General features: G+C 51.9%; 1 protein-coding gene across 5 annotated transcripts in view; it reads right to left on the bottom strand.

The window, feature by feature from the left end:
• Positions 1-16,226, bottom strand: part of FANCA (FA complementation group A) — a 78,858-nt gene that overhangs the window by 3,858 nt on the left and 58,774 nt on the right. For 3 of the 5 annotated variants that reach the window (XM_010378383.2, XM_010378401.2, XM_030924417.1), the window contains exons 31-37: positions 9,764-9,848; positions 6,716-6,888; positions 5,689-5,797; positions 3,890-3,949; positions 3,643-3,747; positions 2,518-2,630; positions 1,820-1,958 (exon numbers count right to left, since the gene is read on the bottom strand). In XM_010378383.2, coding sequence (XP_010376685.1) covers positions 1,820-1,958; positions 2,518-2,630; positions 3,643-3,747; positions 3,890-3,949; positions 5,689-5,797; positions 6,716-6,888; positions 9,764-9,848 — 784 coding nt within the window. Of the gene's footprint in view, positions 1-1,819; positions 1,959-2,517; positions 2,631-3,642; positions 3,748-3,889; positions 3,950-5,688; positions 5,798-6,715; positions 6,889-9,763; positions 9,849-16,226 lie in introns of those variants that run through there. The other 2 variants (XR_004055341.1, XR_004055342.1) reach the window with 2 other exon arrangements.

Below are 16,226 nucleotides of genomic sequence, written 5' to 3' on the forward strand. Positions count from 1 at the left end.
ACTGCTGCAGTCTCCTTGGCTGTGCGCAGTCCCAACTCACCATCATCTCCCTGCAAGGCCTCCTGTCAGAAGTGTTTGTAAAATCCTTGAAGATAAACCCACAGGCTCCATCCTAACCCAGGGCCTGACTGGGCAGGGTCTCTGTGGACACTGTCCTCTCCACACACTAGGGCCTTAAGGCCTTGGAGCCACTAAAATCCCTTCTAACAAAACTACACAAGAAACCTGAAGACGCACCCAGAAGAATCCCTATAGGGTTGTTATAATCACCAAAACCCTGGGCACTGCTGTTGGTACAGCTTTCAGCTGGTGTAAGTCATGTGCTGACACGGCACCTATGTGTTGAGGATCTCGGGCTGGGTACAGGGGTGCTCACTCCAGCTCTCCTGTGAGATGCTTGTTTCCGTCCCTGTTCTACACACACCGCCCTGGGCTCCCTGCACAGAGGGCTGTGAGTGTCACTGGTCTTGTGGGGGCTGTCAGGCTTCCCAGGGCGCAGCAACCAGGTGGGTCTTAGCCCAGCGTGGTCCCTGGCCGGGAACTCAGAGCAGCCTCCTCTCCCCCTCCTTTCCCCATGCCTGTGGCTGCAGACAGTCGCGTCCTTGCTGCCTCTTGTCCCCAGCACCCCAGCTCTGAGCTGTCTCACTGCAAGCTTATCTGGGGCTGTCCCTCGGCAAGTGAATTGAAGCTACTGCAGCATGAACACAGAAGGCACCACTTGAAGCTGACAGTTTTTACACTGGGCTATGATGAGGATAAAAATAAGCTGAAGAAAAGCACTTCAAGCCTGGGCAACACAGTCAGACCCCCATCTCTGTTTTACTTTTTATTTATTTATTTATTTATTATTTTTTGAGACAGAGTCTCACTCTGTTGCCCAGGCTGGAGTGCAGTGGCGCGATCTCAGCTCACTGCAAGCTCTGCCTCCCAGGTTCACGCCACTCTCCTGCCTCAGCCTCCCGAGTAGCAGGGACCACAGGCGCCACCACCACATCTGGCTAATTTTTTTTTGTATTTTTAGTAGAGACGGGGTTTCACCACATTAACCAGCATGGTCTTGATCTCCTGACCTCGTGATCCGCCCGCCTCAGCCTCCCACAGTGTGGGGATTACAGGCGTGAGCCACCGCACCTGGCCTACTTTTTAAAATTATTTTTTTTGAGACAAGAGTCTCGCTCTGTCACCCAGACTGCAGGGCAGTGGCATGATCTCGGCTCACTGCAGCCTCTGCCTACCGGGTTCAAGTGATTCTCCTGCCTCAGTCTCCTGAGTAGCTTTACAGGCTATGGATTACAAGCATGCACCACCACACCAGGCTAATTTTTGTATATTTTGTAGAGACGGGGTTTTACCATGTTGCCCAAGCTGGTCTCAAACTCATGACGTCAAGTGATCTACCTGCCTCAGCCTCCCAAAGTGTTGGAATTAGAGGCATGAGCCACCGTGCCCAGACTAGAGATCCCCATCTCTTAGAAAAAATTACAAAATTAGCCGGGCATGGTGGCACACAGCTGTAGTCCCAGCTACTCCAGAGGCTGAGGTAGGAGGATGGCCTGAGCCCAGGAGAGCGAGGCTGCAGCGAGCTGTGATTACACCACTGCACTCCAGCCTGGGCGATAGAGTGAGACCCTGTCTCAAATACATACAACCATTTTAAAAAGTGGAATTATTATTACTAGTAAACTTGAGAGTCAAAATCTTACTCCAAGCCTCATGTTTGTCTTTAGAAAACGCAGCTCATCAGGCAGGCCCAGAGAAACTGCACGGATTGAAACCAAGCTTGCGAGAAAAGAATCAGTAAAAGAATTTCCTGTCTTGCCTCCTCTCTCTCGCAGTCCAGCTTCGTTAGCTGCTTCCTGACGTTTTCTTCCCTGACTTGTTGAATCGCAAAGTGCAGTGCAGCAGCTGAGAGCCAGGTCGGGTTAGGTGCCGGGGAGGCAGCATCAGGGGAGAGGAAACTGGGACAGAGAAAACGGGGTTAGTGCAGGGCCTTACAGCCAAGTCCTTATTCCCACCTGTCGCCTTTGGGGCTTGCCTTTCCATCAGAGGACACAGAAGGGCTTCAGGACCATCAGAAACTAGGTCTGCATCCCCCAGCACCCCCAGGTCCACGTGAGAGTCTGGGCAGGTGCTGGTACTGCCCCTAGCGCATCCTGGCGTTCTGAGAGCTCCTGCTGACAGGAGGCGGCCGGCCTGGTCCTGTCCACCTTGCCCTGTGCTCTTGGGCCCCAGCTGTGTAAGTTTTGGAAGAAGAGGCCTTATTTCCCTCAGTTCTCCCTGCCTGGCCCTGTGACTGGATCAGGCAATTCCCTCCTAGAACAGAGAACAAAGGACTACCTGGGTAGCTGGGATTACAGGCGCCCACCACCACAAGAACTCAGTTCTTTTCTCCCTGCTCACACAAGACGCTGCCCACACTGCTTTTCTCAAGCAAGCCAGGGTGTTTAGGAGATGACCTCGAGCAGGTCCCAAAGTGCATCTGGGCAGGCACACCCCGTCCTCACCACCCACACGTACTCGCTGGCAAACTGCCGGCCTTCTTGCAGCTTCTGCAGTTCCCGGGGCAGTGGGCTCTGGCAGTGTCTCCTCCACTGGCAGAGCAGCACAGGCTCCAGGCTCGGCCACCACAACTAGAGAGAGAGCAGGACACAGATGAGGGGGACTGGGGTGGACACACCTCCGCTGCCACAGCTATGACAAGCCCACAGCGCTCCTACAGGCCACCACGGGCCCACACTCACCCTCCGCTCTGGAACTCCAAAGCCAGTATCTTTTTACCTCAGTTAAGGCTCAAAGCAGTTCCATGAGGCATTATTACCCACACTCATGGAAGACGTGGAATGTGGAGAAGGAAGAGCCTGGCCTAACGAAACGGTGAAAGGACCACACTGCCCCTGAGCTGGGAATGCCTGGTCCTTCGATGTCCTCAGCTGAGAGCTGGTGTTCTAAACACGGAAGAATTCATTTATCGTGAATTCCGCTAACTGAGCTACAACTCGGTGCAAATGCAGCTTGGGGAGCTCCTTGGGGAACATGCTGTGCTGCGGGAGAAAAAGGCCCTCGTGTCCCTGATAACTGAGAAGGGAGGGCGACAGCTGTGGTCTTCAGGACTAAGTGAGCAGTCACAGAAGTGAGGGAAATGCTGCCCCCTCCCACTCCCGGGACCCTGGGCTGTTAGGGGAGCCTGCTGAGCTCTGGCGGGAGCTGAGGTGAAGTCTCTGCTCCGAAGTCCCAAGAAAGCGTAGTTGGGCGCCAGTGGCCACGGCTGTGCTCTCGTTAGGGGGCACAGGCAGCCACCGTACAGCCTCCAGCCAATTCGTAACCCCAGACAGTGAACAAACAAGCCCTGCACCCCTGTGGACACGAAGGTGCCCGTAGGGTCTGAGCAGGGTCCACAGGGGAAAAGTCCTGAGGGTGCCCACGGCAGCGGCGGTGGGGGCGGAGACAGTTCTAGGAACTCAGGACATGAGGCCCTCATCTGCTGAGAGCTGGCATCTTTAACTGTGGCCTCCATGTCTCCTGACACATTTTCTCTGAGATGATAACACCCCTGATGGAGAAGCGCTGCAGAGACGCCAGAGGCAGCCGTGGAGTCTCCCACTCATCCCCAAAACAAAACTCCCGACAAGACAGCTGGCCTACCAGAGCAGAGGTCAAAATTAAGGGGCATTTTGTCTGGCACTTGGCCAATACGCAGTCGACCATCAGGGAGGGGTCTCTGCTCCGCAGACAGGCGTTCAGGAGGCCCTATAGGAGAGAACGCACCAGGAGGTCGGCGGTTTGCGAGGACCCACAAGCAGCGGAGTGCAGGAACTCGCAGGAAGCTGACAGGAGGACCCACCCCCAGCATTCTGAGAAGGCCAAGGAAGGGGCTAAGGGAGCAGCTTACCCTGAAGAAGTGGGCAGTGATGTCCTGTGTCAGGGCACCTCCGTGGGAGCAGAAGTTTCTCTGCAAGAGAGTTCAAGGCAGGTAAGAAAAGGCTACAGGAAGCGAGGCGAGACCAGTGTGCAGAGTGGCTGCTGTGCAGATTCTGTTGTGAGAAAAACACTCACTAAGGCTTGGCGTGGCCACCATGGATGGTGCTCCTGGCTGACCGGGCCTGCAGCCCTGGCCGTGCTGTCCTGAAACTTAACGGCTTCCCTGGGCAGCCAGATCCTGCAGCTCAGCAACTCTGGCCCAAACAGTCTTGTAGGCTCCAGGAAGAAGCCAGGGAGGCACAAGCGGCCACAGGGAAGGGGACGCACCCGAAGCCCAGATCTGTGGTGAGGATGACACTAATACCACGGCCCAACCATCCTCTGGTTCCTCTATCCTTCACGAACCAAGTGCTGTCCATGGTGTTTTCCTGTCTGTCTGCTGTCACGTGCCATTCTGAGAGCTTTCCGAAAAATAGCCTTTCGTAAGAATTCAAAGGAAACTATAGTGATTTTCTTAAAGCTTTTGCTAGTGTCATGTCCTCTGCTCTCCTTGTCACATTTTAAAGTGCTACACAAGGCCAGGCACGGTGGCTCACACCTGTAATCCCAGCACTTTGGGAAGAAGCCAAGGTGGGTAGATCACGAGGTCAGGAGTTCGAGACCAGCCTGACCAACGTGGTGAAACTTCATCTCTACTAAAAATACAAAAATTAGCCGGGTGTGGTGGCAGGCACCTGTAGTCCCAGCTACTCCGGAGGCTGAGGCAGGAGAATTGCTTGAACCCAGGAAGTGGAAGTTGCGGTGAGCTGAGATTGCGCTGCTGCACTCCAGCCCAGGCAACAGAGCAAGACTCTGTCTCAAAAAAAATTTCTTCCTAAATAAATAAATAAAAATATAAAATGCTCCGAGCTGGAATGGAACCTGAATTCCACCTCTCACATTTGTGCATCTTCAGAAACAAGCATCTGTCTCCCCAGCTCTGACCAACTGGGTCCCTGACACTGACCCATCCCCACAGCAAGGGCCACTTCGTTTTTTTTGAGACAGTCTCGCTCTGTCACCCAGGCTGGAGTGCAGTGGCGGGATCCTGGCTCGGTGCAACCTCTGCCTCCTGGGTTCAATTAATCCTCCTGACCCAGCCTCTCAAGTAGGTGGGACTACAGGCATGCGCCACCATGCCCAGCTCATTTTTCCATTTTTTGTAGAAACAGGGTTTTGCTGTGTTGCCCAGGCTAGTCTTGAACTCCTGGGCTCACGTGATCCCCCCGCCTTCCCAAAGTGCTGGGATTACAGGCGTGAGCCTCTGTGCCCGGCTACTGGTTAACATCATTCTGCAACTCACACTGGGCAGTGTCTAAAATGGAAGATAATGGGGCTGCCTGGCAGGCAACAGCAGTAGTCAGATCACCACAAGGCTTTTTCACACGTGAAGCATGTTGAGATTAGAAATAAATGAACTGAGGTGCGTGGCACACAAAATGGTCTGTACGATTCCATGCGTCAAATTATTAAAACTTGAGGGAAACTGAAGGAATTCAAACTTTGGAGAAGGCAACCTACAGCTGGTTTGGTGACATGCTGGCTGCCGTCCTGGCTGTGGGTAGGGCCCTCCCTCACACGGCATTCCAGGCATTGTTCCCTATTTGACTTTGAACCCTTTCTTCAGTAATTTGCACGGTGAATTCAGGACACGCATGGAGGCTGCAAGAGCTGCTGCCAGTGCCACAGGCACTTAGAGATCAGATGGACGCATGCACACGGGGCACCTACCATCTCAGAGTTGACCAAGTGGAAGAACTGCTTGCATCTGGCAGTGATGGGCTGTTCGGCCTGGAAGCTGCTGCCGCAGAGGACAGACGAAGGCAGGCGGAGGAGGATCCTGGAAAGAAGGGGCTCTATCTGTGGCGACGGCACAGCTTATACTCTGCTCCCTCCCAAGGGCTCAGACTCTCAGAGCAGCAACCACCACCCTGAAACCCAGGGCCACTGCTGGAACCAGAGCCTTGGCCTGTGTGCCTCTGTCCCATCCAAAGCCTGCACTCTGAGCCCAAGTCCCCTGTACCGTGCTTGGACCACTGCACTCAAAATGTGTTACCAAACAACTTTTAACAGCTACATAATAACCAAGTGGATGATGCACCAGTCTGTCTAGTGAAGCAATGCCCTACGACTGTAACATTAAATGACTTCAATTTAATGACTTCATGCTTATTATAAATGCAGCTGCTATGGGCATTTATGGGCATTTCTGAACAGTTTTCCCTACTTTGACAGGAGCTCCTTCTGCAACGTTCCTTCACATCTGAACAGGAAGGTTTTTTTGTTGTTGCTGAGATAGAGTCTCACTCCGTCGCCCAGGCTGGAGTGCAATGGCACGATCTCAGCTCACTGAAACCTCTGCCTCCCACGTTCAAGCAGTTCTCCTGCCTCAGTCTCCCCAGTAGCTGGGATTACAGGCGTCCGCCACCACACCCAGCTATTTTTTGTATTTTTAGTAGAGACAGCGTTTCGCCATGTTGGTCAGGCTAGTCTCAAACTCCTGACCTCACATGATCCACCCACCTCAGCCTCCCAAACTGCTGGGATTACAGGCGTGAACCACCTCGCTCAGCCGGAAGGTTTTAGTCAAAAGTACTTTAAACCCTCTGGATCCTCCTCTCCGTGGCAAGTGCTACAGAGATGGACAGGCTTGGGATGGGGACACACAGACAAGTAAGTAACGGGAAACAAACTCGCTACAAAGAAACTCTAGGACCGTCATGAGATGCTGCCCTGCCCAGGTGGTAGTAGGTATTACCGTTTGTACATGAGCAGCTCCCTCTGTCTCTGAAGGCTGGCAGCCACGCTCCAACCGCTTGTCAGAGCCTGGAGTCGTCTGCAGAAAATCCCAAAGAGGAAGTGCCCCTGGGAAGGCGTGTGGCCGAAAGGCACCGAGGGGTCCTGCTGCAGCTCCAGTTCAGCTACCATCTCCTGGAAAAGAGGAGGATGCTGGCACAGGAAGGCCTCGGGGCTCACTGCCCAGCCAGTCGGGTACCCTGACAGGGGGTGGGGGTGCGGTGTCAGGGAAAGGTCTCCACAGAGAACAGGGCGAGAAGGAACAATTGGGGCAAACTATTTCAACTGGAAATCACTTTGAAATTCCAAATATAGAACAGTGCAGGCTGGGTGCTGTGGCTTACGTCTGTAATGCCAGCACTTTGGGAGGCTGAGGCAGGCAGATCCCTTGAGCCCAGGAGTTAGAGTACTGCTTTGCAATTAAGAAAAAACAGGCCGGGCGCGGTGACTCAAGCCTGTAATCCCAGCACTTTGGGAGGCCGAGGCGGGCGGATCACAAGGTCAGGAGGTCGAGACCATCCTGGCTAACACAGTGAAACCCCGTCTCCACTTAAAAAATACAAAAAATTGGCCGGGCGCGGTGGCTCAAGCCTGTAATCCCAGCACTTTGGGAGGCCGAGACGGGTGGATCACGAGGTCAGGAGATCGAGACCCTCCTGGCTAACACGGTGAAACCCCGTCTCTACTAAAAATACAAAAAACTAGCCGGGCGAGGTGGCGGGCGCCTGTAGTCCCAGCTACTCGGAGGCTGAGGCGGGAGAATGGCGGGAACCCGGGAGGCGGAGCTTGCAGTGAGCTGAGATCCGGCCACTGCACTCCAGCCTGGGCGACACAGCGAGACTCCGTCTCAAAAAAAAAAAAAAAAAAAAAAAAAAAAAAAATACAAAAAATTAGCCGGGCAAGGTGGCAGGCGCCCGTAGTCCCAGCTACTTGGGAGGCTGAGGCAGGAGAATGGCGTGAACCCGGGAGGCGGAGCTTGCAGTGAGCTGAGATCTGGCCACTGCACTCCAGCCTGGGCAACAGAGCGAGACTCCGTCTCAAAAAAAAAAAAAAAAAGAAAAAAAGAAAAAACAGCTGGGCGCTGTGGCTCATGCCTGTAATCCCAGCACTTTGGGAGGCTGAGGCAGGCGGATCATGAGGCCAGGAGACAGACCATCCTAACACGGTGAAACCGTCTCTACTAAAAATACAAAAAATTAGCTGGGCGTGGCGGTGGGTGCTTGTAGTCCCAGCTACTCGGGAGGCTGAGGCAGGAGAATGGCTTGAACCTGGGAGGCGGAGCTTGTAGTGAGCTGAGATCACACCACTGCACTCCAGCCTGGGCGACAGAGCAAGACTCCCATCTCAAAAAAAAAAAAAAGAAAAAACAAAAAAAAGACCAGATATGGTGGCACATACCTGTAATTCGGCACTTTGGGAGGCCAAGACAGGTGGATCACCTGAGGTCAGGAGTTCAAGACCAGCCTGGCCAACAAAATTAGCCATACAAAAATTAGCTGGGTGTGGTGGCAGGCGCCTGTAATCCCAGCTAATCAGGAGGCAGAGGCAGGAGAATCGCTTGAACCCAGGAGGTGGAGGTTGCAGTGAGCCAAGATCCCACCACTGCACTCTAGCCTGGGTGACAGAGCAAGACTCTGTCTCAAAAACAAACAAACAAACAAAAAAAACAGCACAAGGACACCCATGTGCCCTCCACCCAGATTAACCTCGGGCTAACATTTTACCCCACACATCATTTTTGCCTCACAAGTCTTTTTTTTTTTTTTTTGAGACAGTCTCAGTCCGGTTGCCCAGGCTGGAGGGCAGCAGTGCAATCCTGACCTCTCGAGCTCGGCTGATTCTCCTAAGTCAGCCTCCCGAGCAGCTGGGACTGTAGGTACACACCACCATGCTCAACTACTTTTTTGTATTTTTAGTAGAAACAGGGTTTCACCGTGTTGGCCAAACTGGTCTCGAGCCCCTGACCTCAAGTGATCTACCCGCCTCAGCCTCCCAAAGTGCTGGGATTACAGGCATAAGCCACCGTGCCCAGCCGGCTGTGTTTTTTAAAGAAGAATAAAGATCAGGGCCGGGCGTGGTGGCTCAAGCCTGTGATCCCAGCACTTTGGGAGGCTGAGACAGGCGGATCACGAGGTCAGGAGATCGAGACCAACCTGGCTAACACGGTGAAACCCCATCTCTACTAAAAATACAAAAAACTAGCCGGGCGAGGTGGTGGGGGTCCTGTAGTCCCAGCTACTCGGGAGGTTGAGGCAGGAGAATGGCATAAACCCAGGAGGCGGAGCTTGCAGTGAGCTGAGATCGGCCACTGCACTCCAGCCCGGGCGACAGAGCGAGACTCCGTCTCAAAAAAAAAAAAATAAAAAAAAAAAAAAAAAAATAATAAAAGATCAGGTGCAGTGGCTCACACCCATAATCCAACAATTTTGGAGACCGAGATGGGTGGTTCATTTGGGCCCAGGAGTTCGAGACAAGCCTGGGCAACATGGCAAAACTCCATCTCTATAGAAAATCAGCTGGGTGTGGTGGTGCACTCAGGTGCAAACTGTGAGGACTGCTTGAGCCCAGGAAGTCAAGGCTGCAGTGAGCTATGAGCGCACCACTGTACTCTAGCCCAGGTGACACAGCAAGACCCTGTCCCAATAATAATAATAATAATTATTATTATTATTATGAGGAATAACCAGATGGTCTCACTGAGGAGGAGCCAGGTGGGTCTAGGGAAAGCATCTGGCTAAGGAGTTAGGAGGCCCCAGTGCTGGGGGAGGGGAAGATGAGCCTGGGACAGAAGACACATGGGTAGCCAGCACCAGTAAACGCCTGTTGACTGACAGTGAACACACACGGGTACATGCTGTCTACCTGTATAGATCTCAGGTGATCCACCAGCCTCAGCCTCCCAAAGTACTGGGACAAGCATGAGCCACCACGCCCAGACTATAATAAACATCTTAATAGGACACAGCTTAAATGAAGTGAACACAGTGAGTTGTGGCATCCTCAAACTCACCTGCAATCTGGAAATAATATTCTCATTTCCTGTGCGGCCACCAAAGACCAAATCGGAATTCTCTGAGTGGTCATAACTCCTTGAGCTGAAAAGAAAATACAATAAAATCTTCCTCAGTATCGCCTAATAGTGCTGGAGTTCCCAGTTCTCCTGCCTCCAGAGTGGAGTGATGGCTGTGCTTCTCTGACAGTGTGACCTCACATTAGTCAACAACAAACAACAAAAACTGCCACAAAATACTACCAACCCCAACCCAGGAAATAGAAAAATTATGTATCATGACCAGGGAGGTTTATCCCAAGAATGCAAGGAGAGCTTAACATCCCCAAATCAATATAATGCAGTAATCAATAAAATAAAAAGCAAAAACCACAGGATTATCTCAACAGATGCAGAAAAAGCACTTGATGGAATTTAACATCCGTTTGTGATAAAAACACTCAATAAACTAGGAACAGAAGGGAATCTTCTCAATCTGGTACCTGGCATGTATGAAAAACCCACAGCTGACATCAAATTTAATGAGGAAAGACTGAAAGCTTTTCTTCTAAGATCAGGGGCAACAAGGATGTCCTCTCTACACTCAAAGCAGTGTCGCTGCCTCTACTCAACACTGCACTGGGGCCGGGCACGGTGGCTCACACCTGTAATCCCAGCACTTTGGGAGGCCGAGGCGGGCGGATCATCTGAGGTCAGGAGATCAAGACCATCCTGGCCAACATGGTGAAACTCCTTCTCTACTAAAAATACAAAAATTAGGCCGGGCACAGTGGCTCACACCTGTAATCCCAGCACTTTGGGAGGCTGAAGCAGGCGGATCACCTAAGGTCTGGAGTTCAAGACCAGCCTGGCCAACGTGATGAAACCCTATCTCTACTAAAAATACAAAAAATTAGATGGGTGTGTTAGCAGGCACTAGTAATCCCAGCTACTCGGGAAGCTGAGGCAGGAGAATTGCCTGAACCCATAAGGCGGAGGTTGTAGAGAGGTGAGATCATGCCATGGCACTCCAGCCTGGGAAACAGAGCGAAACTGTCTCAAAAACAAACAAACGAAAATTAGCAGCCAGGCGTGGTGGCGGGTGCCTGTAATTCCAGCTACTTGGGAGGCTGAGGCAGGAGAATTGCTTGAACCCGCGAGGCGGAGGTTGCGGTGAGCCGAGATCGCACCACCACACTCCAGCCTGGGTGCCAGAGTGAGACTCCGTCTCAGAAAAAACAAAAAAAAACAAAAAACAAAAAACACTGCCCTGGGAGTTCAAGCCGGGGCAATTCAACAAGAAAAAGAAAAAGCATCCAGATGGGAAAGGAAAAGTTAAACTATCTCTGTTCACAGACTATATGATCTTCCTTTTGTTTTTTTTGTTTGAGACTGAGTTTCACGCTTGTCGCCCAGGCTAGAGTGGCAGTGGCATGATCTCGACTCACTGCAACCTCTGCCCACTGAGTTCAAGTGATTCTCCTGCCTCAGCCTCCCAAGTAACGGATTACAGGAGCCCATCACCGGCCCAGCTAATTTTTGTATTTTTAGTAGAGATGTGGTTTCACCATGTTCACCAGGCTAGTCTCCAACTCCTGACCTCAGGTGATCCGCTCACCTCACCCTTCCAAAGTGCTGGAATTAAGGCGTGAGCCACCGTGCCCGGCCAGATATGATCTTATATATACAAAACCCTAAGGAATCGATACAAAAACACTCGTAAGAGCTAAAAAATGACTCGGGCCAATGAATACACAAGAATCAGTGGTGTTTCTATACATTAGCAACAAATGATTCACAGTGAAAGGAGACGCTCTCACTGCCCCACGAGCAGCCCTATCAGGATCTCAGCTATTTCTGTAGACATTGACAAGCCCATCCCAAAATGAGATGCAACTACAAAGCACCCAGAAAAGCCAAAACAATCCTGAAAAAGAACAAAGTTGGAGGCGTCACACTTCCCAATTTTAAAACTTACTACAAAGCTTCGGTCATCCAAATGGTGCAGTGCACACGGACATACAGACCAAGGGACACAATGAGCCAGAAATAAATCCTCACACGAACAGCCACCTCACTTTTGACGAGGGTGCCAAGATCATTCAGTGGGGAAAGACGTGTTTTCAACAAATGGTGCTGGGACAACTGCGTGGCCACATGCAACAGAATGAAGATGGACCACCTCACACAATTTTTTTTTTTTTTTTTGAGACAGTCTCTCACTCTGTCTCCCAGGCTGGAGTGCGGTGGCACAATCTCGGCTCAGTGCAAGCTCCACCTTCCAGGTTCTAGCAAATCTCCTGCCTCAGCCTCCCGAGTAGCTGGGATTACAGGCACCTGCCACCACGCCTGGCTAGTTTTTGTATTTTTTTAGTTTCGCCATGTTGGCCAGGCTGGTCTCGAACTCCTGACCTCAAGTGATCCCCCAGCCTCAGCCTCCCAAAGTGCTGGGATTACAGGCGTGAGCCACCGTGGCTGGCCCAAAATGTTTTTTGATCCATCAAAATGGATCAAAATCCTAAAGAGCTAAACTAAAAACAGATCATCTGGACTTTATAAAAATTTAAAATTTTTGTGCATTGAAGGATACGATCAAGAGTGTGAAAAGAGAATTAACAGAATGGGAGAAAATATTTACATATCATATATTTGATAAGAACTTTATCTAAAATGTATAAAGAACTCATACAACTCAGTAAGATAAATACAGTCATGAACTGCTTAATGACAAGGATCCATTCTGAGAAACACATCTTTAGGTGGTTTCCTCATGTGAACATCAAAGTGCACCGACACAGACCAGAGCCCTCCGCACACCTAGGCCACATGGCATGGCCCACTGCACAGACCTAGACAGCAGACACCCCCGCACGCCTAGGCCACATGGCATGGCCCACTGCACAGACTTAGCAGACCCCCCGCACGTCTAGGCCACATGGCATAGCCTGCTGCACAGACCTAGACAGCAGAGCCCCCGCACACCTAGGTCACATGGCATGGCCCACTGCGCCCAGGTTATGAACCGGCACAGCATGGAACTGTACTGAATACTGCAACTGGAACACAACAGTATTTGTGCATCTAAACATAAAAAAGGTACAGTAAAAACACAACTTAAAAAAAAAAGTTACAAAAAAACTATGGCTTTATGGGATTAGTGTCATATATGTGGCTCGTTGTTAACCAAAACACTGTTATGCAGTACATGAATGTAACCCGGTTTTCAAATGGGCTGAGGATATGAATAGGTATTTCTCCAAAGAAAATCTACAAATGGCCAATAAGAAAATGGAAAGATGCTCAAAATCACTACCCATCAGGGAAGTACAAATCAAAACCACAATGAAATAGCACTTAAGACCCACTAGGATGGCCATCAACAAGTCCGGCCTAGCACAGAGGCTCACACCTGTAATCCCAGCACACTGGGAGGCCGAGGCGGGCAGATCACCTGAGGTCAGGAGTTCGAGACCAGTCTGGCCAACATTGTGAAACCCCATCTCTACTAAAATTAAAAATTAGCCACCAGGTGAGGTGGTGCCTGTAGTCCCAGCTACTTGAGGGGCTGAAGCAGGAAGATCACTTGAGCCAGGAGGTCGAGGCTGCAGTGGGCTGAGATCTCGCCACTGTACCCCAGCCTGGGTAACAAAGACCGACCCTGTTTCAAAATAAATATGTAAGACAAAGTAAGACTGTCTCAAACAAACAAAGTGAATGGATAAACAAAATATGGCTGATCCTTCTGTTCTGCAGTGAGCAGCTCTGTGCAAACCTACCCATAAAGGGTGGGGAAGTTGGGAAGCTGAAGAAAGAGGCTGAACAATCCAGTTTCTCAGACAGAAATGTTTAAGGGCTTACAGACAGAAGTCATGTCTTGGGCAGCCTAGAGAGATGATGCATCCCTGCAATGTTACCCCCAGGTGGGGCTTCTATACCACAGGGAAGGATTATTGAAGTCAACCCCTCAGGGAAAAGCAAGAATGCTCTGTGAATCTAACCGCTGGATTTAAGGTGGAAAATTTGTTTTTTTTGTTTTGAGATGGGGTCTCACTGTCACCCAAGCTGGAATGTAGCGGTGTTATCACAGCTCACTGCAACCTCTGCCTTCCAGGCTCAAGCAATCCCACCTCAGCCTCATGAGTAGCTGGGACCACAGGCATGCATCACCATGCCTAATTTTTTTTTTGTGGAGATAGGGTTTCACCAGGCTGGTCTCGAGCTCCTGAGCTCAGATGATCTGCCTGCCTTGGCCTATCAGTGCTGAGATTACAGGCATGAGCCACTGCGCCCGGCCCCAAGGTTGTTTTGACCTAAGAGTGGGATTTAAGGTAACAGCAGATAAATGGGAAATCTCAGGAGGCATTCTTGGAGTAGGGTTAACGGGATGTCACCCACGGTAGAGGTGCGTCAGCTTCCACACCTTCTGTGTCAGTCAGCCATAAGGGTGTGCTGGTACAGCCTACACGTGTACCTGTGAGCATCAGTCAGCCATAAGAAGGAGGGGTGTGCTGGTACAGCCCCCACACCTGTGAGCGTCAGTCAGCCATAAGAAGGAGGGGTGTGCTGGTACAGCCTCCACACCTTCTGTGAGCATCAGTCAGCCATAAGGAGGAGGGGTATGCTGGTACAGCCCCCACACCTGTGAGCGTCAGTCAGCCATAAGAAGGAGGGGTGTGCTGGTACAGCCCCCACACCTGTGAGCGTCAGTCAGCCATAAGAAGGAGGGGTGTGCTGGTACAGCCTCCACACCTTCTGTGAGCATCAGTCAGCCATAAGGAGGAGGGGTATGCTGGTACAGCCCCCACACCTGTGAGCGTCAGTCAGCCATAAGAAGGAGGGGTGTGCTGGTACAGCCCCCACACCTGTGAGCGTCAGTCAGCCATAAGAAGGAGGGGTGTGCTGGTACAGCCCCCACACCTGTGAGCGTCAGTCAGCCATAAGAAGGAGGGGTGTGCTGGTACAGCCTCCACACCTTCTGTGAGCATCAGTCAGCCATAAGGAGGAGGGGTGTGCTGGTACAGCCCCCACACCTGTGAGCGTCAGTCAGCCATAAGAAGGAGGGGTGTGCTGGTACAGCCTCCACACCTTCTGTGAGCATCAGTCAGCCATAAGAAGGAGGGGTGTGCTGGTACAGCCTCCACACCTTCTGTGAGCATCAGTCAGCCATAAGGAGGAGGGGTATGCTGGTACAGCCCCCACACCTGTGAGCGTCAGTCAGCCATAAGAAGGAGGGGTGTGCTGGTACAGCCTCCACACCTTCTGTGAGCATCAGTCAGCCATAAGGAGGAGGGGTGTGCTGGTACAGCCCCCACACCTGTGAGCGTCAGTCAGCCATAAGAAGGAGGGGTGTGCTGGTACAGCCCCCACACCTGTGAGCGTCAGTCAGCCATAAGAAGGAGGGGTGTGCTGGTACAGCCTCCACACCTTCTGTGAGCATCAGTCAGCCATAAGAAGGAGGGGTGTGCTGGTACAGCCCCCACACCTGTGAGCGTCAGTCAGCCATAAGAAGGAGGGGTGTGCTGGTACAGCCTCCACACCTTCTGTGAGCATCAGTCAGCCATAAGGAGGAGGGGTATGCTGGTACAGCCCCCACACCTGTGAGCGTCAGTCAGCCATAAGAAGGAGGGGTGTGCTGGTACAGCCTCCACACCTGTGAGCGTCAGTCAGCCATAAGAAGGAGGGGTGTGCTGGTACAGCCTCCACACCTTCTGTGAGCATCAGTCAGCCATAAGGAGGAGGGGTATGCTGGTACAGCCCCCACACCTGTGAGCATCAGTCAGCCATAAGAAGGAGGGGTGTGCTGGTACAGCCTCCACACCTTCTGTGAGCATCAGTCAGCCATAAGGAGGAGGGGTGTGCTGGTACAGCCCCCACACCTGTGAGCGTCAGTCAGCCATAAGAAGGAGGGGTGTGCTGGTACAGCCTCCACACCTTCTGTGAGCATCAGTCAGCCATAAGAAGGAGGGGTGTGCTGGTACAGCCTCCACACCTTCTGTGAGCATCAGTCAGCCATAAGGAGGAGGGGTATGCTGGTACAGCCCCCACACCTGTGAGCGTCAGTCAGCCATAAGAAGGAGGGGTGTGCTGGTACAGCCTCCACACCTTCTGTGAGCATCAGTCAGCCATAAGAAGGAAGGGTGTGCTGGTACAGCCCCCACACCTGTGAGCATCAGTCAGCCATAAGGAGGAGGGGTGTGCTGGTACAGCCCCCACACCTGTGAGCGTCAGTCAGCCATAAGAAGGAGGGGTGTGCTGGTACAGCCTCCACACCTTCTGTGAGCATCAGTCAGCCATAAGGAGGAGGGGTATGCTGGTACAGCCCCCACACCTGTGAGCGTCAGTCAGCCATAAGAAGGAGGGGTGTGCTGGTACAGCCTCCACACCTTCTGTGAGCATCAGTCAGCCATAAGAAGGAGGGGTGTGCTGGTACAGCCCCCACACCTGTGAGCATCAGTCAGCCATAAGGAGGAGGGGTGTGCTGGTA

The sequence above is a fragment of the Rhinopithecus roxellana genome, chromosome 20 (genome assembly GCF_007565055.1).
Source record: "Rhinopithecus roxellana isolate Shanxi Qingling chromosome 20, ASM756505v1, whole genome shotgun sequence".
Lineage (NCBI taxonomy): Eukaryota > Metazoa > Chordata > Mammalia > Primates > Cercopithecidae > Rhinopithecus > Rhinopithecus roxellana.